Source organism: Odontesthes bonariensis, chromosome 2, assembly GCF_027942865.1.
Source record: "Odontesthes bonariensis isolate fOdoBon6 chromosome 2, fOdoBon6.hap1, whole genome shotgun sequence".
In the NCBI taxonomy this organism is placed as follows: domain Eukaryota; kingdom Metazoa; phylum Chordata; class Actinopteri; order Atheriniformes; family Atherinopsidae; genus Odontesthes; species Odontesthes bonariensis.
In genome coordinates this window covers 44,753,981-44,779,141 of record NC_134507.1, presented here as the reverse complement: position 1 = coordinate 44,779,141, position 25,161 = coordinate 44,753,981, and the positions used below count along the sequence as shown (strand labels likewise).

At 44.8% G+C, this 25,161-nt stretch overlaps 1 protein-coding gene across 2 annotated transcripts; it reads right to left on the bottom strand.

Annotated features, from left to right (window-relative positions):
* Nucleotides 1-23,101, bottom strand: ctu2 (cytosolic thiouridylase subunit 2 homolog (S. pombe)). Of its 2 annotated transcripts, none has more exons than XM_075482239.1 (16): nt 22,831-23,101; nt 20,164-20,238; nt 19,717-19,795; nt 10,482-10,541; nt 8,573-8,633; nt 8,356-8,465; nt 7,718-7,959; nt 7,062-7,197; nt 6,802-6,933; nt 6,312-6,448; nt 6,139-6,236; nt 5,747-5,842; nt 5,395-5,503; nt 3,766-3,868; nt 2,532-2,590; nt 1-1,487 (listed from the first exon to the last, which is right to left on the bottom strand). In XM_075482239.1, exons 1-16 carry the CDS (start codon nt 22,884-22,886, stop codon nt 1,394-1,396), a joined length of 1,647 nt encoding a protein of 548 aa, XP_075338354.1. In that variant the 5' UTR covers nt 22,887-23,101; the 3' UTR covers nt 1-1,393. The 2 variants fall into 2 exon arrangements, with proteins under 2 accessions (XP_075338354.1, XP_075338357.1); XM_075482242.1 differs by having other exon boundaries at nt 6-1,487; nt 6,312-6,403.
* Nucleotides 23,102-25,161: the final 2,060 nt, after the last annotated feature.

Below are 25,161 nucleotides of genomic sequence, written 5' to 3'. Positions count from 1 at the left end.
TGTGAGGAGCATGTTCTCCCCCTGTGGACCCTGCCTGTGACCCAATGACAGCTGCGATAGGCTCCAGCCCTGAGTTAGTTTGAGCAGGTATAGAAAATGGATGGCTGGGTTGTAGTGGTCTGAGCGATCCGATCCGACTGCGTCCTGCACGCAGGTTATTGCCCTCACACTCGGTAGCACCAGGTCTGATGGGCCTCTTGGGTCCCATCCAAAATGTAGCCACACCTCAGCCCTGGCTCACCTTCCATGGGTGAAAAGAAACTTTTTACATCAGGATGTATCTTGTTTTATTATATCATCTGTACAAGCAGAACAGAACCAGAACAGAACCAGAGCAACCAACAGCTGTAATATTTCGACCAGTAAAAAAAAAAAAAAAAAAAAAAAGTTTCAATTCAATTCAGTTTTATTTATATAGCGCCAAATACAACAAATGTCATCTCAAGGCACTTAGATAATAAAGTCCAATTCAAGCCAATTGGAATTCAATTCATTGTAATCATAATTATTAAATAATAATAATTATAAAATTTCAGTGCAATCTGTTGAATTGCAACAGATTGCAATTCAACAGAAATGAATTGCAATTGAAATGAAAATGAATTGTTGGTTTCTTTAGCTAGGAAATTGTTTTTGAATTGGCTCTATATGAACGAATTGGATTATTTTATGAATAATTATGATTACAATGAATTGAATTCCAATTGGCTTGAATTGGACTTTACTATCTAAGTGCCTTGAGATGACATTTTTTGTATTTTGGCGCTATATAAATAAAAATGAATTGAATTAAAACAGGCTGTGGTCAGTGTCTGCCTGATTTATAAAAAAAAAAAAAAACAAACAAACAAAAAAAACATCTTCAGGTTTAACTTGCAGGAACGAACATGTTGAGGGCTGCATGTTGGCATCAGAAGGCTGTACAGAGGCAGGATTACATGCTGTATCCACAGCCTGCACTCCGCAGACTGAAGTCATATTTCTAATTCAGATCATATACATCACAGTTGCAATGATTGAAAAAGGTGCACGTGGAGGATGGGAAAAGAGTTGATTCGATGCAGGTTGGATGGTGACGTTTTCTGGTGAGCTCCAGGCTTTAATGGCGGGTGAAGAACGGATCCATCACACACATTCTGCATTAGGTTAAACATGCCTCCTCCTTTTAAACGCACCTGTACAGATGTTACACATCCTGGTAGGTAACCTAGGTAATGAAACGGTTTCCACAGTGGAACTTTCAAAGTTAACATCCTGAACATCAAAGGGCCTTCAGGCCCAGGTGGTGCCTTGCTCAAGAGTTCAAAACACCATTTACAGGCTGCTTTTATTCATTTTGATTCAGTTTCAGTAACATTCATTATACTCAGAATGAACCTTCACTTCTGCTGGTTCATTTGTTTGTGCCGTCACTCGCCTCCTCTTCATCACCATCATCATCATCACCATCCAGCAGGAACTCACTGACCTCCTCCCTCATCAGAGTCCTGCAGAACACAACACAAAGTGTTACTCCTGTCCTGAGTTCTGGGGCTTTTCTACAGGTTGGGAAGTCCCATCAAACCCAACACAACAAGCATGAAGGACAGACGGTCGAGCCCGGAGTCAAGGGGACAGAGGGAGCACCAGGAGTGAGAACAGAGAGCCAGTCAGACCAGTACAAAATCAAACTCCCAGCACAAACAGCTCAGCATGGCATCCCGCAGTGGGAGGGTGCTGCATCGACCTGTTCCATGTGCAGCTGGAAGCCACACATTGTTTCCCTTTGAATCTAAAGGAACATTTCCAACATTTCCATCTAACAAACACAAGTGGCCAATTTATAGTTCATTTAGCCAAAAATCATGACTGACAAAAACAACAATAATAACAGTTAACAGCTGGGCACACATGGTTGATGTATTCAACCGTTCTGTCCGGTGAGTAAAACTTGCTTTCATGCCATCATTAGATGGGACTTGTTCTGGGTTTATAGCCACACTTGCTGGGCGTTCTTAACATAGCTGCACAGTCAGTTCCTGGTCTGACAGAGAGCACCAGATGATTGGTTGCGTGTGGTCAGGTGGTCTGTAAGCCCATGCTTTACTTCGGCCTTTGCATTCTGAACTCATCTGCTTGTTAAAAGCCTTGCACACGCACCGCTGGTGTTACTCTAAGTTTAATGATGATTTTGTACTATTTGTCCACCTCAGCTCACCCATTATGTTCAGCGTGTTCAGGCCATTTGGAGTTTGTATTTACATGATTTACAGTGTTTGCATGTGACGCTCTGCAGGTTTGCCTTATTTCTGCCGACTATGCAGACAAATAAATACTAAAGCTGAATATTGTTTTTCTTATTAGTTACTCATTAGATAATGAGTTTGATCACATTGATCATTTTCATGTTATTTTGTTCTCAACACATTCCACTCTGTGATGAATAATGATTTTCATCTGGAATATTTCCCTCATTGTTATTTTGGTGTTCCCTTTATGTGTGTGTGTTGTATAGTTGATATAAACGTGTGAAGGATGCAGTGAGTCCTCACCTCCTCTGCCTCCTCTGAGCCTCTGACAGGATGTAGTGAGGGAGACAGTTCACCGACGACTGGAAGGGAAACACAAGGGAAGCCTCAGATTCAGGTGGAATGAAGGAGTTCACCCTTTTCACACATGCACTGCAGTTTGAAATGAACTAAGCCTTTACTGGACATGTTCCACCCAGGCCTGATCAGCAGGTTGAAGGCAGCAGCGAATCCTTCTTTAGGGGGCGAGGAGTTTCTGCCCGAGCCCCAGTACTGTGGCTTCCTCAGATAAATGCAGCAGTGACAGTCATCAACCTGCTCTGCTCTGAACGTTCAGTGATGAAAACATAGTGAGCCGCATCTTTGAATGTCAGACCTGAACTTTAACAGCCACATTAAATCTGTAACATCAGCAGCTTTTTACCATCTAAAAAACATTGCCAGAATCAAAGGAATAGTGTCTAAACCAGACTTAGAGAGACTGATCCATGCGTTTGTCTCCAGCAGGTTAGACTGCTGTAATGGCCTGCTCACTGGGCTCTAAACGGGCTGTAAGACAGCTGCAGTACATCCAGAACGCTGCTGCTCGAGTCCTGACTAGAACCAGGAAATACCACCATATTAGTCCAGTGCTCAGGTCTCTGCACTGGCTTCCTGTCGCTCAGAAAATAGACTTTAAAACAGCTCTGCTTGTGTACAAGTCTCTTCATGGTCCAGCACCAAAGTACATCTCTGACATGTTAGAGCCATATGAACCAACTCGGGCTCTGAGAACCTCAGGGAGGGGTCTCCTGCCTCAGGGAGGGGTCTCCTGCTGGTGCCCAGAGTCAGGACTAAACAAGGTGAGGCTGCGTTTCAGTTTGATGCTCCTAACATCTGGAACAGTCTTCCAGAAGATGTGAGACAGGCCTCAACTCTGACAATGTTTAAATCCAGGCTGAAAACAGTTCTGTTTAGCTGTGCATATGACACCTGAAAGTAGTTTATCTGCACTCTTTATGGAATGATTTTATTTGCCTTCTTGTGATTTTATGTAGCTGTAAAGCACTTTGAACTGTGCTCTACAGATAAACCTGCGTTGCCTTGACAACCCTCCATCCTCCCTGATGGGAATCAAAGACCTGGTAGTAGGTCACACCCAAACCCATCTTTCTATGAATAAATCTAGAAATGACTTACTAAAACCACATGGGTTACATCAGTGGATGCTAACTTCTCTGCTGGTTAACCCAACAGGCACAGAGATGTCTGAGCTCACCATGTCCCTGACGGTCAGCCGGCAGCTGTAACACAGCAGGCTGCTCAGCTCAGGCGGCCCCTCAGGCGGCCCCTCAGGCGGCCCCTCAGGCGGCCCCTCAGCCCTGCAACACACAGAGAAACAACAGCTTTGAGGAATCCACATGCCCCCGCAGATGTTCTCCAGATGTTCTCAGGAACCTCAGGATTGGGACAGTTTCTGGATACATATTGGATGTATGGATATATTTAGTAGGGCTGGGTGAGTTAACTCGTTATTATCGTGTTAACTTGTTAAGGCGAGACACTACAGGTGAATAGGGTAATATTTTAAAATAATAGATATCACCATGAAACTTCCTCAGTTGATTACTTATACAAGTATGAAAAAAAAAGTATCAATTTTTTTTAATTTGTGTTTAATTATGCAAATGAGGCATTATCTCATTAAATATGCGCACATTTGCATATATTTCCGGAAGCTAGATCTGAACATGTGATAAAGCCAGGTGCAAAATTCTTTTTTCATTTTGTTTAAACACAAAATGAAAAGAAAATTACAGAGGGATTTCAGGATATCTGCTTTCATTTCCTAGGAAATCAAAATATACTGCCCATAGCCTAAAAAACATCAACTTTTGCCATATTTTTTTATTATAATGTCACATAAATCAGGCCAGGAATGATTTATCAACAAATCCTTCTGTAAATATCTTCAGAATACTGCTAAGTGTATAACTGGAAAGTTTGGTGTTAGTAGGTGCTCCATAGGCTGAGATATTGATGCTGGAAAAATACAAAAAAATTAGTTTGAGAAAACGGCATTTAAAGATTTAAATAGGGGAATTCATTTTGGTAAATTTGGGCGAAACGTACTGCCGCGAGTAAACAAAATGTGATGAAATAAACATTTTAATTTATGTTTTTAACGTTTTCTTTATAGCAGGTTGAAATAACACATATTGAAGGAGTAGACTGGCCCAGAATCTAAAAATTGACCACTGCATGAAAAATCCCTGTTTTTGCCCGCCGTGTCTCGCCTTAATTATTTAACGTTGATAAATATTTTATCGCATTAACGCAGGTTTTATTATTTATTGTATTTTGTTGCTCACAGGCTTTTATTTTGTAAAAGTCTGTTGCTGTCTGCTGTGGAACAGGAACAGGAAAAGAAAGTAATCGGCGGATCCACCAAACATGGAGAAGGGTACGGAACTTTTACTCGGCCGTTTTCATTTTAAAGTTCTTCCAGACGGCGGAGTCGACAGAACCAAAGTCATCTGTAAACACTGCCAAGTTGAATTGTCTTCTCAGCGTAGTAGTTCCAGTCTAAAATATCACTTAAAGGCAAAACACACAACTGATAGCAGCAAGTCATTCAAGGAAACAGACAGCGGAGCGAGGCTTGACCGGAAGGTGACCCGGTGATGCTTCCTCTTTAGATGAAGGCCTGAAAGCAGAGGAGACATGAGGAGGGGGCTACATGCACAGGTGAGTCCCCTCACCCCCCAGGACCTCAGATTCTGCCTCCACACAGGAAGACCCATTTAAAGACTTTCTATTTCCCATTCAGAAAACTTCCTGTTGGAATGTTACCCTAAGCTACAGATGAGTGAAAGTGTCCGTTAGGGCGAGATAAAAGCAAACTTACGCAGCTGAAGAGCAGCAGCCTCCCCCTCCTGCCGGCCCCCAGCAGCCCTCTCCTCCAGCGGAGGAACAGCACACTCTGGCAGCAGCAGCTGATTCCGGCTTTGCTCCACCTTTACCAAAGCAAAGACATGCGCAACATGCCTCAGAACTGAAAGGTGTACATGACATCTTCCTTTTACAGGACAACAAATGGCTGAAGACAAGAAACTGGACTGATACACAAGACCTGGGAGAAGCTTCAATGCTCACCTGGAATGATGACAAATCCATGTTCTAAACATGCTGTCAAAGGAAAGGGTTACGAGCCACACAGCATACGGAAGCTAAAGTCCTTCACTGACTGGGTACTGTACCTGGGTTCTGCTTTAGGATCCCAGATCTGGCAGCTGGACTTGCAGAATGAGAGAGCTGCTCCGAGATCAGCGTGGCCTGGAGGGCTGAAGCCTTCTCTAAAGAAAGAAGAGACCGGATAAATATAATTTTCATTTGTTATTTGCTTTATTTCCTGCCAGAACAAACCCACTGGTCAAATAAAAATGTGTACCAAATCAAAAGTTGGCATGGGTCTGAATAATCAGCTTTAACTGCACTTTATGGGGATGGCTATAAAGGATATAAATAACCCATAAATCTGTTTAGTTCAACCATATTTTACGAGAACCAACTGTTGGCCTAAAGTCTGACACCAATATAATATTACATCAAATCTATGTGAGATGGGACATTGTGTTGTTTTGTCGCTCACCAGCAGCAGTATCCAGGGCGCACACACACAGCAAACATCTGGCACATCTGTCAGCTGCAGCGGGGGTCCCGCACGCCGTCTGCAGCTTCTCACCGGTCCTGCACACACACATCTGCCCTTAATGAGGAGCAGTTTCCAACATGAACTCTGGCCCAGCAGGGTCACACACTGACCGGTAGATGGTGCTGACAGTGGAAGGAAAGTCTGCCTGCAGTCTGGTGACGAAGCTCTCAGTCAGACGCTGGATGCTGGCTTTGTCGGGGGCCTGCGGGACACACTTTCTCTTTTTATTGGTTTCAAAAGGTTTTATCTACCGAGGGATCACAGAAAGAAGCGCCTGGGCTCAAAATGTGCCGAGGAAAACAGAATACAAGGAAATAATCAAATCAATCACTACATAAGAAATTCCATAAGAAATCCATAAGAAATCATAAAAGCATGAAAATGAAAATAAAACAAAGCAGATGGGAGCAAAATGAAAAACTATGTGAAGCCATTGAAAAGATTCAATTCTTCAATGTTAACTGTTGCCATGGATGCGGCCACCGTCACCTGACAGCAAAGCCATCAGTGACGCTGGCAGAACATCTGGAATAATCAGCTGATTCAGCAGATTATTCCAGATGTTCAATCCGAGAAAATAATGCAGCTGCTCCATCTCACCTGAGTGTCCAGGCCTGGAAGCACCACAGATGGCACTCTGAACATATGAGCGTAGTAAGCAATTTCTTTGGCTGAGTATTCCCTCATTGGCCTCACTGATATGATGTCCCCATATCTGGAGTCTGAGAAACCCTATGAAGACAAACAACAACATTTACATTTGGTGTTTTTCCATTTAACTCTTAGATATGCCATCAGAAGAAAGGAAAAGAATGTCTGGGTGTACAGTAAAGTGCCCTCCTCTCCGCACACATACCCACCGTGTCCTGAGCCAGCTGTGCCCCCCGGCCCAGCGATATGCTGCTGAGCAGCTTCACAGCCAGCCTGGTGCAGTTGTCTCCCAGCATCACTTTGCTGTAGCCTTCAGTTCGAGCCGTGTGCACCAGCAGATGCTGCCTGTAAGACAATGCACTGGGGTTAGGCTGCTCTGAGCCAGCAGTAAACAGGAGGCATTCATGCCACCGCCAGGACACGTCAGCCAGAACATTAAAACCACCTGCTAATAACGAGTTAACCTGCCACCAAACTCTTCAAACCCGTACACTGGTGTCTTTGTTGGATAGGTGGCTGCCTAAGTAACCTTTTTGTGAGGTCAAGTTAGTTTAGAAGGGCTTGAACTCACTGCACATCAAAGCAGAGATCCTAACTGAATCCTCACAGCAGATGTAGGTTGTCCTGTAAGGTTAATTCAGTGAAATCAGAAGAAAGTTTCCACATGTGTCCGGTGTAGCACCGGTGGCAGCAAAGAAACCTCAGCCATGAGGACAATTCTCAGCTGTTTTTTTTTTTTATTGTTAAAACCTCACATTTCACAAGTCGCCCGTAGTTTCCCCAGAAGCTCTGAACCTCAATGCATTCAGAAGAACAAGTGTTTCAGTTTCAACTAAAAAAAAAAAAACACCTTAATGAACCTGACCTTAATTTGTTCAGCAGGTCCTCTTTGGCTGTCAGGCTCTGAGCAGAACCAATCAGCTGCTGCAGCAGACGTGTCTGCGACTCCGGAACATTAGGGGGCGACGTATCCTCCGGGTCCTGTGCCGTCAGAGAGCTGCTGCTGCCAGTCTGAATGAAGTGATCCACAGCTGCTTTGTAGCCGCTGGCCGGTCGCTCCGGAAGCGACGAAGCCGTCGCCACCACTGAACTCGGGAGGCCCAAAACCTTAATGGGGGGGTGGGGGACACGCGCAGTCGTAAGGTTCTTTTAGGAGGATGTAGCAGGACCTGCTCTGTGCTGTGTCACAGCATCAGTTTCAGTGCAATCTGTTGGTTTCCTTAGCTAGGAAACTGTTTTTGAATTGGCTCTATATGAACGAATTGGATTATTTTATGAATAATTATGATTACAATAAATTGAATTCCAATTGGCTTGAATTGGACTTTATTATCTAAGTGCCTTGAGATGATATTTGTTGTATTTGGCGCTATATAAATACAAATTAATTGAATCAGTGCTATTTGGGTCCTGTGGGGACCTTCATAGAAAAGTGCCTGAAGTGTTCTACGGGTGTAACATCTGCTAAACTCCAGCAGGACATCCCCCCGCAGTCTCACCAACCTGCTCCAGAGGAACAGTGTAGAAGGGGAAACCAGTAGTTCTGAACAGTGCCTGCAGCTCCGACACCGCCCTGCATCTCTGCTCCTGAGACTGACCGACAGCGCCCCCCTCTGGAAGCACACACACAAAATCCTTTTCATGACTTCAGAAATGAGCCAGCTCTTCTGAGACGCAGCACATGAAAACCAGCCTTTCAGGAATAATTGATTTCATTTACCATCGATGTAGACGATGCCAGGCAAGAATCTCAGCTTTTTGTGGGCATTCTGACTCAAACCCTGAGGAGGAAAACATTTCAGACGCGTAAGCTTCAGCAGACCAACATTAAACCCAACGTGGACACATTTTCAACATGCGATGGTTGAGTCTGTCAGTGTGAAACTGGATTCATCCACAGAGAACAGTTCAGTGGCTCCAGTACATCATGGTGTCCCACAGTAGCCCACTGCTTTCAGGAGTTCCATATAATGTGGTTGTGTTCTGTTAAATCTGTGCTTTGACAAAATTAGGCCTCTCATACCAGTACTGCAACAAATTTAAGAGATAAAATGAACCACAATAGATTGATTTCAGTTGGATTAAATTCCAGACAGTTAATCGTAGTTTGTCCCCCAACAAATCCCTTAATGAACAAGCTCCAATATATCACAAAGATGCCATAGCACCATAAAATCTCAGGCTTTCCAGAACTGCAATTCTACTTGAGGTTCCCAGAGTTTCTAAAAGTAGAATGGGAGGCAGAGCCTTCAGTTATCAGGCCCCTCTCTGTGGAACCAGCTGCCAGTTTGGGAGGCAGAGCCTTCAGTTATCAGGCCCCTCTATTGTGGAACCAGCTGCCAGTTTGGGAGGCAGAGCCTTCAGTTATCAGGCCCCTCTCTGTGGAACCAGCTGCCAGTTTGGGAGGCAGAGCCTTCAGTTATCAGGCCCCTCTCTGTGGAACCAGCTGCCAGTTTGGGAGGCAGAGCCTTCAGTTATCAGGCCCCTCTCTGTGGAACCAGCTGCCAGTTTGGGAGGCAGAGCCTTCAGTTATCAGGCCCCTCTCTGTGGAACCAGCTGCCAGTTTGGCTTCAGGAAGCAGACACCCTCTCTACCTTTAAGACCAGGCTTAAAACTTTCCTTTCTGATAAAGCTTATAGTTAGGGATGGATCAGGTGATCCTGAAACATCCCATAGTTCTGCTGCTATGCACTAAGCCCATCTCCGGAGACGGAGAAGTTTTACACCGGAACTCTGCCGACAACAGGATGGATTTTATCATTTATAATTTATTGGGTTTGTCTCTGTAAAGTGGCCATAGATAAGTTTTTGCAGTGAACTAGCAAAACTGATATTAAGGACAGATTAAAGGTAGGGTAGGAGATCCTGGATTTTGAGTCCAGCGAAGCTGCATTTTGAAAATACACAGGTAAAAAGTCCCAACACTTTTCTTCACTTTCCCCCCGAAGGCACGCCTCTAGAGTACATGAACGCGCACGAGCACGAAGGTGCACGAGCGCTGTTCTGACAGCAAGCATCGATCGTTGCCGTATTTAGTATTTAGTTTATGCTAACTATATGTTTAATAATGCTAGGTGCTAGCCAAGCTGGCTCTAGTTTAGCTTCCTGCCAAGCTTCTGGACGTTCACGGAGCAGGGTACGCGCACAGGGGGAAGGAGGGGGAAGGAGGGGGAGGGAGGAGCAGATTGCAGTTTGATAGACGGCATCAGAATCCAATCATTGTGAACGGTCCGTTCACAATGATTGGATAGTGTTTTTCCTAGATTGTACGTTCTAGAGGCCACTAAAACTTTTCATATTTGTGTCAAAACTTTTAATTAATTGGTTGCAATGGGGGTGTGAAGAGTATTTCAAGCAATATGTAAAAAAATGTTCCAGAAAAAGATCCCCTACCCTGCCTTTAAAGGCCAACTTGTTTATATCGTTTATAATATTTAAGCTCCACTTCAACCCGTTTATAATATTTAAGCCCAACCTAAAAACTAACATGTAGAGAACTGATTTCTGACATTCGTGAATCAACTGAGAATCCTCCTCCCCTTACAACCAAAAACATTAAGATGATTTCTCTTTTGTCCAGTCACCAGTTTTTATGAGCATCACAAAGAGACTGAGAGAAACGGATATACCTCTTGGACTTGACTGAGCATTGAACAGGAAGAAGGACCTCCAGATACAGCCAGCAGCACCTACAAACAGAGGAGGCACTCAGTCACACACAGTTCATTACATTATATCCATGTTTTCTCAGTTTGTAGATCCTAATCAGTTTCTTCATCTCATCTCCTTGTGTTTTCATCCCTCTGAGCTGAGATGTGGTGGCAGGAGAAACACAAGCGGTACAAGACATTCAACAAATCAGACATTATTGACACAGATGGTATTTTATGATCTCTGCCAGCACTCAGAGAAAATTATAGGTCTGAAAATATTTAGACACCAACGCATGTTTAGTTATTTTACTTGTTTAAGACATAAAGGTTCAAATTGGAGGAGGGGCTTAGTAATTACAGCTCTTCATTATGTGGAACCATTTTTCCTTCAAGGGACCAAAGAGGTGAGCAGTTTCCTCAAAAGCTTCTCCAGTTGAAAAGAGAAAAAGCCCCAAGTGTGATATAAAATGTTATTTATCATGTTTTAAAGCACAAGTTCAGGACAAGCCCACAGAAAAGTGCAGAACTCCACCAACACTTGAAAAAACACACACTGAGCTTTCACACATCAGAGCACAATTCAACAAACATCTGCTGCTTACCAGCAGCTCATTTTACCAAAATCCAACTATCTCAATATTTATGGAACAAAATCTGAGACAAAATACAGAAGCACTCAGTGGCTCTACATGAGATTAATGTGATTATAGCTATAGTTGGGTTCTGCTCCTTATCTGAGCGAGGGTAATTCTCCTTGGATATATGGCGGTGAATGAATGGGATCAGAGACACAAAGCGTGTCATACCCCGGTATGATAGGTGGCGGTGAATGAATGGGATCAAAGGCACAAAGCGTGTCATACCCCGGTATGATAGGTGGCGGTGAATGAATGGGATCAGAGGCACAAAGCGTGTCATACCCCGGTATGATAGGTGGCGCTGTACCCATTCCACCTGTTGCTAATAGAGCCACTTCCTGTTGACCTCTTCACCACCAACAACAACAACAAACTCAGGCATTGGAGAAAGATGGAGAACGCAGAGCCAGATGAAGCTACGTCCCTCTACATTTGGTCTGTGATGAGCTGCTTGTTGCACAAACTCGATGCCCAACGGAGCATTCTCCATCGCGTTGTTTCTTTCTTTCTGACGGCGACAACAACAGGAATATCGTCTCCTTTGACATCCGGGTCATGACCCCGGGAAAACATCTGGAGCATGCGCAGAACGCAAAGTCTGATTCACCACGTGCTTCAGCGTCTACAAGCAGGTTTAGAGTGACTTTCAACCCAGTTATCTCGGGGTCTGAATCCGATCCGATCCAATTCTTAGTCAGCTGTTCCAGGTCACTGCTCATGTGGTGACCGGTGGCATAGCAAGCAGCTCTTTTATGTTTTTATGTTGTTTTTTAAAGACTATTCTGGCGTAACGCTATCGTTGACGGCTCTTTGTCCCTTACATTCGGACATTCTGTGCCTGTGCAAGTGACTGTGAGAAGTTGTCGTGTGTGGTTGAAGGAGGTGTGGAGTACGGAAGCCAACGTGGCTAGTGCCAGCTAGCACTAGCCCAGTGACACGGAGGATGGATTACAGTAATATCCTGTGGATTACGGCGTTCCTGCTGCAACTAATGGACTATTGTCTCTGTCTAACAAGTGGATACAGTCTTCCGGACATACAGCGGATCGCATATTCCCGGGAATTACTTCTGCAGCTGCGGCTGCTGTCCAACCAAGTTGTTTTCACCGAGAAGCTAACGGAGGCGATACAAGGTAAATATACGCCTGGACATACAGACTCAGCACAACACAAAAAGAAGGTAACACGGAGGGGGAAGAAAAAGGCAGGAGGCAGAGCAAGACTGAAACGGGGTAAAGTGAAACATCGGACTCTCCCGTCAGTTATTTTAGCAAATGTACGTTCACTTCGCAATAAGACTGATGAACTGCAAGCTAACGTCAAGCACATGTATGAATATCGGACGGCATCAATTCTAGCATTTACTGAGACTTGGTTAAATGGGAATGACAGTAATGATGCCCTGCACATAGATGGCTTTGGCTCTCCCATAAGGCTTGACAGAGACTCTCTACTCACTGGAAAACATCATGGAGGGGGGGTCTGCATCTATGTAAACACAAACTGGTGCTCAAAACAAGTCATGGTTCTGTTTTGCCGAGCCGAGTTTGATGTGAACGCAATCGACGCGGGTCGGACGTGGGCGTGGCGTGAGGAGTTTAAAAGACAGAATGGACAGCTGATTCAGAACAACAGCGACAGGTGAGGACAAGTTTTACTCAAGTTCGAGACATTTTTGAAGATGGCCAACTGGGGAGACAAGGAGGTCCGCGAGCTCCTCAGCCTCCGAGCAGAGGACGTTATTTTGAAAGATGGACCTCTGCTGGAAGGGCTGGCGAGAAAGATGGGAGAGCACGGTTTCCCACGCAGCAAGATGCAGGTGACCAACAAATTAAAGGCCATGAGGAAAAAGTTCCATGCTGTTAATGACCACAACGGCAGGAGTGGCAGAGGGCGATTGGACTGGCCATATTTTGACATGTGCCACGCCATCTGGGGAGGAAGCCACTCTGTATTTAAACCTACCTCCGGCGCATGGCTTGTGCCTACGTCATTGTACACGCCCAGCATTTTAAGTGTTTCGTGTGACGCTCTGCCACTAGGCCACGCCCCCTGAACTCGGCTTCAGGCGACACGGGTCACCTAACACGGCAAGCGTTCACATTGCTCGACGCGGGTCGAAGGTGCAATTTGGACCCGCTAAGGTAGCGGGTCTCAGTGTGAAAGGGGCTAGTGATGAGCAAGTCGATAAAGTGACTTCATATATATCCTTTTGTGTGGACAGTGTAATCCCAACCAAAACCATTAAAATATTTCCCAACAATAAACCCTGGGTCACTAAAGAAATAAAACATGTACTCAACAAGAAAAAAAGGGTCTTCTTCACTGGCTTGGAGGAGGAAAAGAAGGAGGTCAATCGTGAGGTCAAGCGTGCCATCAAAAAGGCCAAGCATGAATATAAGAATAAAGTGGAGGCCTCCTTTTCTCAGGGGAACCTCCGCTCTGCCTGGCAGGGCCTGAAGAATATGGCAGCTGTTAACAATATCACATCCAGTCGTAAACCCATCCAGGTTGACGGCTGTAACATAACATCTCTACCTAACGACCTCAACTCATTCTTTTCACGATTTGAAAAGGACAACAGCGCAGAGCTAAATAACATCGTCTCCACACTTCATCCTGATGATTCAACCCTAATCTTCAGCAGGGAAGAGGTGGTAAAAACCCTTAAGAGGACTAATCCCAACACTGCTGCTGAAAACATCTGTGGCTGGACCCTGAAGTACTGTGCTGAGCAGCTGGGGGAGGTATTCCAGCAGTTGTTTCAGACCTCCATGAACTGCAGCTCTGTGCCCCTGAAGTGGAAATACTCCACAGTCATTCCCATCCCCAAGAAGGTACACACTAAGGTAATGAATGACCTGAGGCCTGTGGCCTTGACTTCCCTGGTGATGAAGGCGATGGAGAGGATTGTCAAAAAAAATCTATCACCAAGTCTGTTGAGCCATTAATGGACCCATTGCAGTTTGCATACAGGGCTGGCAGGGGAGTGGACGATGCCAAGTTATTCATCTTGGAGACCACCCATAAACATCTGGAAACCCCCAACACCATCGCCAGGCTCCTGTTTGCAGACTTCTCTTCTGCATTCAACACCATGCAGCCACACATCCTTGCAGGAAAGTTAAGTACCCGGTTCAATCTGAATCACCTGAGGTCCATTTCACGAAGCAGGTTTAGTGAAAACTCTGAGTTGGTTAACCCTGAAATGAGGGAAACCCTGAGTTTTCCGTTTCACAAAGGGAGGTAACTCAACCCCGAGAAAGAGGGGTAACTCTAGCCTGTTTCACAAAGAGAGGTAACTTAAGCTCTCGGTCAGTTACCGTAGTAACAGACTCTCTGAACCTAACCTGGTCGGGACCAGGTTTTATTCAAGAAACCTGGAGTTTCTCTCTGTCTCCGCCCTCTTTCAGCCACACACGCCATTTGATTTCCTCATTCATTCAGTCAGCAGAGCGAGTTCTTCTACTTCTAGAAGTCCATTAGGCACAGTAGGAGATGACTTTTTTCACCAACATGTCCTTTTGACAACGATCCCGTGGATGAAGGTGCAGCGTTATTGCGCAGAGAAATAAATATTCGTCGGAGATGGTTATCAGACCGTGCATAGATTTTTGCATTTACAGACAATTATCTTTTTGAGCGGCACTATCAGAATGTGTTGGGACAAAAGAAAAAAAAGACATAAAAGACAAATAAATATTTGTATGAATAGGCTTAAAAAAAAGATATATATAGGCCTATTATATTTTTGAAAGGCACTCGTGTCTTGGGGGTGGACTCCCCCCGGGGATTCCCTCAGCCACTGGCCCTCCGTTAAGAGGTGGCGGTGCTGGGCACCACCCGTTTTATGGGCATCTGCCTTCTTTCTGTTTGCTCAGTAGAAGTCTGTGTTAGTTTAAATAGGCTAAATTATTTAACAGAACATGATATAGATGAAAAGACATAGTTTATGTGTGTGAAAACAGCATTATGTTGGGAATAAAATAACTGCACAGTCAAATAGCCACTTAATATTTATTTTACAGTGTAAAACATGATCAAAATGAGGTACCTCCATGCCGAGGTCTCACCTGTTTGAACAATGTTTTTATATTTCATCTTAAGCTGCTGCCAAGAGCGCTTCTCCCCAGCGAGATTGCACCTAAATGAAATAAATGAATGGGCTACCATTCAAGCAGTTTCCCTGTAATATTATTGTGATTGCAAAGGACTACATTTAAACTTACACTTTTGCAGCTGCAGCGGTGTTGCACTTATTTCTAAAAACGTATTGAAACTCGCCGTATGAGCGCATTAAGATTTCCAATTTGAGGTTGGTGAAAAACGTAGCCCCTCCTCTTCCCCGTTGCCATGGTGACTCGTCGAATCGGGGCTCCATTGATGCTGGCTTTTTATAGTTGTGGCGCACACGCAAAACTCAAGGTGAACCTACTCAGAGTTGATTAAACTCCCTCAAATCAGCGTTTGTGGAACCGAAAACTCAGGGTTTTCTTTCTCAGAGTAGATCAACTCAGAGGTCAGGAATAGACTCAGAGTTGGTTGAACCTGCTTTGTGAAACGGACCCCAGCTCATTATGTGGATAACTGACTTTTTAACCAACAGGCCACAGAGGGTGTTTGTAAATGGCTCCTACTCCAACATCCTCCACACCTCCACTGGCTCCCCGCAGGGCTGTGTCCTGTCGCCCCTGCTTTACATCCTCTACACCGATGACTGCAGGTCCACCCAACCAAATTGTCACCTGGTTAAATTTGCCGACGACACAGTCCTGCTGTCTCTGCTCTCTACCTCAAGTCTTCACCACAGCTCTGTTCTTCAGGACTTCATCTCCTGGTGTGAGGGAGCCTGTCTCCAGCTGAACTCAGCAAAAACTAAAGAGGTGATTATGACATTTTCAAGCAAGCAGAGACAACTGGCAGAGGCTATCACTACCACCATCCGGGGTGAGCCTGTGGAGGTGGTGGGGGAATACAGGTACTTGGGTACAGTTTGACAGCCTTCTGAGGTTTTCTGCTAATACGGACGAGATCCTGAAAAAGTGTCACCAAAGACAATATCTGCTGAGGAAGCTGAGATCATTCGGAGTGAACAAAGCAATCCTCCTGACTTTCTATCGCTCCTTCATTGAGAGCGTCCTATCTTTTTCGTTCATTTCCTGGTTCTATTCCATCAGCCTGCAAGATCGGACGCGACTACTCAGCATCACCAGAGTTTGCTCAAAAATCATTGGACACCCTGTTCGAGCACTGTCTGTCCTCTGTGAACAACAAACACTCCGCACTGCTCACAGGATCTTACAGGACCCTTCACACATTCTTCACTCCGTGTTCGAGTGGCTCCCATCAGGTCGCAGGTTGCGTTGCCCACGCTGTAGAACTGAAAGGAGGGCCACCTTTGTCCCCAAAGCAATCCAGCTCATGAACTCTGACCCCACCCTGTCTCAACATCACTGCCCCCCCCCTTTTGACTGAATGCACATAGCACTTGCACTTTCATTTCACAGCACAGAGCACTTTGACTGTGTCAGAGGGTACTGACCAGAGTACTGACTGTAGCACTTTAGTTTTTTATGTTGTTAATGTTGTTTTTGTTTTTAATGATGCTGCTTCTTATGCCTTTTAAATTGCCCTTCGGGGACAAATAAAGTGTTATCAAATCGAAGATTAAGGTGTCTACATGCACTTAATAACTCAGTCTGATTGTAATTTAGCCATTAATCCGATTTTTACAGCCATGTAACCCTGCTGACTGTGTGATAAACTAAGTGAACCCTCACTGCTTCCACAGGAACTCAGAGGGTCAGTAGCAGCCAGGTGCTGCTGATCAATGCTCTGATTAACTGATCATCAGTCAGTGTGAGCTCCTCTGAAACATCCCATAGTTAAGCTGCTATAGGCCTAGACTGCTGGGGGGCCTCATCTGTCACACCTTTCCTCACTTTACTCTCTTTATGTATATGTGACATTATTGTGGTCATTAACTCGTGTTTCCCTGTTCCAACAGATATCCTTTGAATGGTGTTACAGTGTTTGTTGTCCCCTCTTTTCTGTCTTCTCAAACCCCAGCTGGTGGAGGCGGATGGCCACCCTTCCTGAGTCTGGTTCTGCCAGAGGTTTCTTCCTGTTCAAAGGGAGTCGTTCCTCTCCACAGTCGCCTCAGGCACGCTCAGGCCGGGAGATTGGACTGAAAACAAGTTTCAGTGGAAAACATAGAAAAAAATTAAACTCTTCTTGCATTTACTTGGAACTTTGATCTAATCTTCTTATCTGTCGGTTCATGGAAGCAACAGGTCCAGGAGGGAACCATTTATGCTCAGACATCCCTCTCCCCCGGGGGGGATCACAAATACCAGAGGGGATGTCATCCCAGTAGGACATGAAAAACCGACCAGAAGGTGGCCAAGCTCCTCCCCCTATCTCTATACCACTTTATATCCACAACCTCCTTCTTTGGGTCACTCCCCAGATCTGTGCCCACAGGTGAGGGTTGGAGCAGAGGTGGAGCAGCAACCTGAAAGCTTCTCCTTCCGGCTCAGCTCCTTCTTCACCACAACGGACCGGAGCAGCGCCCTCATTACTGCTGACGGAGCCCCGATCCGTCTGTCCATCTCTGACTGCAACTCCCCATCCAGAGATGCTGAAGCTCCTCCTCCTGAGGCAGAGACTCATCCCCGACCCGGATGTTCAGAACCGTGGCCTCAGATCAGAAAGAGCCGACTTTCATCAGGCTACTTCACACTCAGCTGTGAACTGCTCCAGAGCAGCTGAAGGTCAATAGCAGCAAACCACCCCCACATCCTGTCCATGAAAACACGCTCTATAAACAAGTTCAACCTGGTGCTCTTACTTTAGTTCTACAGTTTAGTTCTACCCAGCTCTGTGAGCACAGGTGGGGGTTGGAGCAAAGGTGGAGCAGCAGCCTGAAAGCGTCAGTGTGCTGTTGGTATTTAAAGCGCTGGATAAGTGCAATAAAAACAAAGACTATGAAAAGCATCACAGAGAGAGTTGTGCGTTTGGTTACGTCTGAGGGGTTCTGTAGGGCCCGATCCACTCTTACCAGGACAGGTTACTAAAGAAACTTTGGAAAAAAAGAAAAGAAAAGCTCTCTGTTCTCACTGCGTTACAGACGGAAAAGATTTCAGGAGTTCTGGCTCACTGAGCATGCTCACAATGTTCCAACTGGATTAATGTGGAGGTCTTATTGGTCTAGTAGGGGTGGAACGGTACAAAAAACTCACGGCTCGGTACGGACCCTACGGTCCGGTACATTTTCGGTACAGTGCCGAAGGAGGCGTGTAGCGAGGTTCGAGCACATGTAATAGATATCTGAATCCTGCCTCTTCTACAGGGGAATATGGGCGCATAGCAGATGCGATGTAAATTCCAATTGCTTCTGTAATTTTTTTTGCTCTGCATGTATTCGTATCCAGGGGTTGTTGTAATACATTTGGGAGACGTAATTGGTCGGGTCTTTTCATGGTTCTATAGAACAATCTGACGGAGGTGTGTGGTGGTCGGTAGCTACGCCCCATGTCATGCTATCACGGCTGAAATGTTTCATCATACCACACAGACAGAACCTTGGCGTGTTTAATAAGTTAAACTTACACGTTGTCTCTTTGTCTGTGGCACGCTGCTCTCCTTTCTTCCTTCATGAAATGAAGAAGTATCGCCTGCACTTGATCCTGACTCTCTGTGAGCTCTTCCAGCCTCCATGTTAGACGCCTGATGTGATCGTCCATGATTAATATCACCACCATGCAGACCATGAACACGGTGGCCTCCCCGCTCTCCATGTTAGCTTCTTTGTGGTGTTTTTTCTTCTCTCGAGTTTTGTTTTTTTTTGTTGTTGAATGTGGCGCTAAATGGCTAACGTGACACGTCACTGACGCAGACGGCTGCGCATCAGTCCCGATTCATGTGGGAATGCAGACTGAAACAGCTCCGCTGGGGAAGGATAGTTATCAGAACGAAATTCGAGTAGGACAGTTCTGATAACTGCGTTCTTATAACTACTCTGTCTGAAAGCGTATATCTCTACGGACCAATCAGAGCTTGCATGTGGCAGTGTTTAAATGGGTCCTGAAGGAAACTTAAAATAACAGTTCCGCGTTCAGAAAACTTCCGTACCGTGTGTATTCTGCGTGGAAATGCGCATACCGAACCGTGACCCCCGAACCGTGACGGTTCGGTACGAATACATATACCGTGCCGGCCCTATGGTCTAGCTTGATTCTTTTTCAGTCCTAAAGAAAAACATCTGTAGTACTCATTAACTGTAACTTGTTTTGCGTAACAGTTCAAATAGAAAATGTTTGTGTCCATAATTTCATTTCCAATCTTGCATAATGTGTCATTCCCCTTTTATATTCCAAAAGGACCTAAGAAAAAGACCGAGTTGTGTGTCCGTTCTCATAGACCTCTAAAACGTAATCCATACCCGGTCCCACAGCTGAACTGCCACTGGCAGCCCCCCAACAGCTGAACTGCCACTGGCAGCCCCCCCCCCCCAGCTGAACTGCCACTGGCAGCCCCCATTAATACACCTGGACATTTCTGAGGTGACTCACCTTCTCTCCTGGGAAAATCACTCTGGTTTTCCCCAGCATGGCTCTGAACTTGTGAATGAAGTTCTCTTTGAAGCAGCTTCTAACAACGAGAAAGGATTTCACAAAGCTTAGTACAACACACCGTTGCTTCTCCCCACACCTCCTGCCTCGCAGCCTTTTCTTTTTCAAAACTGTAGAATTTTAGAAAAATCGATAGAATTTTAGAAACTTTTCTGTAAATAGTCATTTGAACGCTTAATGCTGGAAATATAAAAGCTTTTTGTGCTTGAGCTCCAGATGTTCCAGATGAGAAACCGGGTTGGACAGGAAGGAATGCTGTGTGTGGGTTGTGGATCTCTGTGTCCGATCCAATCCAACGCAGTTCCACCCTGCAGCCTCCAGAACCAGCAGATATAAACCCTTTGTGCTGGAACATTAGGTGCCCCCCCTCACTAATGCACATCTCACCTGCAGTATGCATCTCCTGCTCTGATGACCACAGCTGCCAACTCTGCTTTGCATTTCACGCATTTCTTAGAAACACTAAAGAAAAAGAAAGAACAGCGTACATGTTAAAAACCCATGTGCACAACTTAATGCTGCATGGCCTCATTTCTACCAAAAACACAGACCAAACATACTGCACTAAAATCACTTCAATATTTCAGTTGATTATTGGAAACACTCATCTTTTTGTTTCTTTCCAGCAATCCACCGTACGAACTATCAGTGACAGTAAACAGTTGGTTTTTGACCGTTTTCTCAAAGAAATTTGACATTTAATATTCCCTGTTGAGCAGAACTTAGCCTGGTGTGTTTTAGTAGACAACCCAGCGGATTTTAAGGTCCTATAAATCCAACTGATCACTGGGTCACTGTGCTGTTAACTTCAACTATCATCCATCTAAAATTGTACCATCTTTTGACCCTGAACAGAGCATTTTACACAGTGAACAGACTGAAGGAAAAAAGGGTGGAGGTCAGTGATCAGAATGGGAATGATGTGGGGAAAGCTCAAGTCTTTAGTTTTTTTACAGTTCACATTTACTCATTTTAGAAGACTTAAAACAGACATTCAAGCACTTCAAATCTACAACTTTGCAATTCATTTGGTCACTAGTTTGTGCATTTTCCCTGATAAAATCCAAACCATGATATAAATGAAAGGCACCGGGGAAACAAACACACCATGCCTCAGCACAGCCACCTGCTGTGGGATTACATTACACTCTTTCTTTTGTGTGACTCCCATGAAATTTAACAATGAATTCATTGTACTGAAGAAGGTTCTCACTGGTGCCGAATTAAATGTGGAACAGATTAAATAAAACCAAACCAAAAAGCATAAAGATTTCCTTTTGGACCAAACTGATCTGATAAACCAAATGTGGGAGTTGTGTGGAGTCAACTGGGGCTGTAGATCGGTTTAAAGCAGAGGATGGCGTGCTGGTTAAATTAGTGGGTTGTGTAGTAAACATGTTAGAAGTGTTAAGCAGCTGTCGGCTTTAATCACATCTGTAAGCGTTCAACTCCACCTTTAAATTCATCCCCTCAGTCAATCACACTTCACTACACCTCAGGGGCGAGGCTAGGGTGTTTTTAGTGGTGTCAAGGCACCACCGTGAGATAGCTCGGCACCCCCTGGCTCAGCACATTTTTAAAATATTATTTATTATTATGCAAAAAACTTGCTCTGCCCCTGCGCAATACTTTGGTGCGACTGGCCAATCTGGCAACGTTGTGTGTCTGGCAACCCTGCTTCAAAACGAGGCTTGTGACCAGTCCACTTATCAACTACATCTCTTCTGATTGGTTGGCACATTCACGCAACTGCTTGCCACTAGAGTTGTCTATGGCTTGGCATTTTGTTCTGGTCGTAAGCTAGCTGTTCCACACATAGAATTCTACATTTTAGTGACCATTTTATTTATCTTCTAGCATTTGTTTTTGTTTTAACTCTTTACTCCCAAAATAAATGTTGAGTTATCTTCAATATTTGTCTCAGGCTCTCTGTTATCCCTGTCGAGCCACAGTCTTTTGAAATGAAGAGGTCACAATTGAATGTGAAAATACTACTCAAAGCAAAACTAATACGGGTCCAAAATTAATACACGTACTAGTTCGCCTCAATTAGTGAGAAATAATGTGCCTCTAAGCACTGGGGGCTGGGCACCCCTAAAGACCAGATCCTAAAATCGCCCCTGCTACACCTTCTGTCCTGAGGTAAAAGCCTTTAGTTTTATTCTAATGATCAGGAATGAGTCAGGAGGATGGGGGACCCAACATGCTGATCACAGTAAAACATGTTCCTTCTGTCACCAGGAGTTAGATGGGATCTGCTTTCTGATTTCAGGCTGATCATAGACCGCCTGAACTCAAATGATCTGAGGGGTCCTGAGGATGGGGCCAATAAAGGCCCATTTATGCCCTACGTTAACTACGGAAACGGACGCTTTCACCCGGTTCCGGGGGTCGTTTCATCCGTCAGTTTGTCCGTAGGTCAAGAGCTTAGCAATCCGATGAGCTCCGGGCGAAACGGAGCAATACCAGAGGAATTCGTGGGGGCAGTAGAGAGTCAGGAGCGTGTTGGCTCCGGAAGTTATGGAGGAAGAAGAAGAACGAAGAGTGGAAGATTAAAACATTTTAAGATTTAAAAATGCCAGGTAATGGAGGAGAGGATTTGTGAGATGGTCAGGGTGTATATACATTTGTATGACTGCAACTTCCTCAATTGACGCCATGTTTCTCAAACCCGCGGCCGACAATGACTCAATATATACCGCCCTCTAGAGGATTTCTTACGGACGTGCGCAATACGGACGGAGGCATAAATAGAAGCTCCGGGAGCAACGTATGGACCGGACAGACGAATTTCGTCCGGTTCCGTAGGGCATAAATCGGGCTTAACGCTGCTGCCCGACACGTTCAGACTTTAAAAATAAGTTCAACTGTTCCTGTCATCAGACCTTAAGTTCTGTAAACATGTAAGTTCGGCTGGACGCTTGTCTGAAGTCTAACAACAACCCTGAGTGCCCCCCTCTCTGGGGGAGTAATGGCCCAAAATGGCGGAGATAAAGTCGCGCTGCTGCTGGTGTCACGATTATCCTTTCTCATGTCAGAAATGTTCACTCTTACCTGAGCAGGTCTACGCGCTCCAGCTGATGTTGGTAGTCTTCATCCACCTGGCACATGGTGGGACAGGCCGCCTCCGTTTGGGGGCTTCAGCTCTGAACACTTCCGGTCAGCCGGTATTCTTCCAGCACGTGAGGCAGCAGACCTGAGGACGTCCTACGTCCTACTGAAGCTCAGTCAGAAAACTGTAAGCAAGCTAAAACATTTCTGTCCATGCCTCAACTCATGTGCCAACGCCGACCTCTTTTAATGACGTAACTACAACAACTTCTTCTTCTACGGTCGCTGCTGCTCCGGGTGGCAACCGCAGCAACGTTGCATTACCGCCCCCAGGTGTTCGGGTTGGCTGAAATGCACAACTCTCTGAAGAGATTTCACAGATTGTTCTCCAATCTGTTTCGTTCCCTTTGATCCCAGATCAGGGGCGATTTTAGGATATGGTCTTTAGGGGCGCCCAGCATTATTTCTCACTAATTGAGGTGAACTAGTACATTTATAAATTTTGGAGCCGTATTAGTTTTGCTTTGAGTAGTGTTTTCCCTACAACATTCAATTTTGACCTCTTCATTTCAAAAGACTGTGGCTTGACAGGGATAACAGAGAGCCTGAGACAAATATTGAAGATAACTCAACATTTATTTTGGGAGTAGAGTTAAAATAAAAAGAAATGCTAGAAAATAAATAAAATGGTCACTGAAATAATGCATCCTTGAGCAAAAAAAAAGTGTGTTTTTGCACAATATAATATTTTTAAAATGTGCTGAGCCAGGGGGTGCCGAGCTATCTCACGGTGGTGCCTTGGCACCGCTAAAAATACTCTAGCCTCGCCCCTGTCCCAGATAGAACCCACACGAGAGGAGATTCAAACCAGGAACCTTTCTTCTGAGAAGTGACAGTGCCAACCACACCCAGCTCTGCAACAAGCTGCAGAAGCACTTTTATTTGTAGCCTACTATTCACAGACATTCCCAAGCATGCAAACCCATTGTGGAGTACAGCCGCTTTTCGGCTCTTGGAAGTGTCAGATCAGACTTAAGTCTGGGAGTGGAAGAAGCATTAAAAATACATAAAAGAATATAATTTCATTACCCCCTACCCGAACCAGGGTTTGCATCCCCACCCCGCTGTGACTGGTGTGCAGTTGGTGAGAGGCTGAGGTAGCTTGTGGCTGTAAAAAGATGGTTGTTGTGGTGTGAGGAGCAGATCTATATAGGGAGTATAGGGAATTACTCACTGAGTCTGGTCCTTTATTTTATTATTTATTTTTTCGTTAGCACAAGTTTCTTGTGTTTACCTTGAATAGGGATGGCTCAGGTAATCCTGAAACATCCCATAGTTAAGCTGCTATAGGCCTAGACTGCTGGGGGGTCTCATCTGTCACACCTTTCCTCACTTTACTCTCTTTATGTATATGTGATATTATTGTGGTCATTAACTCGTGTTTCCCTGTTCCAACAGATATCCTTTGAATGGTGTTACAGTGCCGCCGCCGCTGCACCCCCCCCCCCCCCCCCCCTTTCTGTCTTCTCAAACCCCAGCTGGTGGAGGCGGATGGCCACCCTTCCTGGTTCTGGTTCTGCCAGAGGTTTCTTCCTGTTAAAAGGGAGTCGTTTCTCTCCACAGTCGCCTCAGGCACGCTCAGGCCGGGAGATTGGACCGAAAAACAAAAAGTTTTCAGTGCAATCTGTTGGTTTTCTTAGCTAGGAAATTGTTTTTGAATTGGCTCTATATGAACGAATTGGATTATTTTATGAATTATGATTATTATTAATTAATTGAATTCCAATTGGCTTGAATTGGACTTACTATCTAAGTGCCTTGAGATGACATTTGTTGTATTTGGCGCTATATAAATAAAAATGAATTGAATTGAATTGAATTGAATATAAAGAGAAACAAATAAAATCATTTAAATGAATTTAAAAACAAGCAACAGTCCAGATAAGTTCAAAGATAGCGTGCAGATTTCATGCATAGACACATGAGAACAGAAATGTCTTTAACCTGGATTTAAAAATGTCTCCATTTGGTGAAAGTTTAATCTCCACTGGCAGTTTGTTCCACTTGTTTGCAGCATAACAGCTAAATGCTGCTTCTCCATGTTTAGTCTGGACTCTGGACTGGACCAGCTGACCTGAGTCCTTGGATCTAAGAGCTCTGCTGGCTTTATATTCTCTGAACATATCACAGATCTATTTTGGGCCTAAACCGTTCTGGGATTTGTAAACCATCAGCAGGCTTTTAAAATGATGATAATGTACAACACAGATGTCCCAGTTAATAATAATAATATTTTCAAATGTGTAAACTTTCAGTGTGTACTGCACCATTCCT

What these genes read in the sequence shown, in the direction of transcription:
- ctu2 (XM_075482239.1), bottom strand. Translation starts at nt 22,886, where the DNA reads ATGTGCCAGGTGGATGAAGACTACCAACATCAGCTGGAGCGCGTAGAC. An exon ending in TTCCAGGCCTGGACACTCAG is followed by an intron (nt 6,449 to 6,801) that starts GTGAGATGGAGC and finishes ATCCCTCGGTAG; the next exon opens with ATAAAACCTTTTGAAACCAA. An exon ending in CGCCCTGGATACTGCTGCTG is followed by an intron (nt 5,843 to 6,138) that starts GTGAGCGACAAA and finishes TTCTTTCTTTAG; the next exon opens with AGAAGGCTTCAGCCCTCCAG.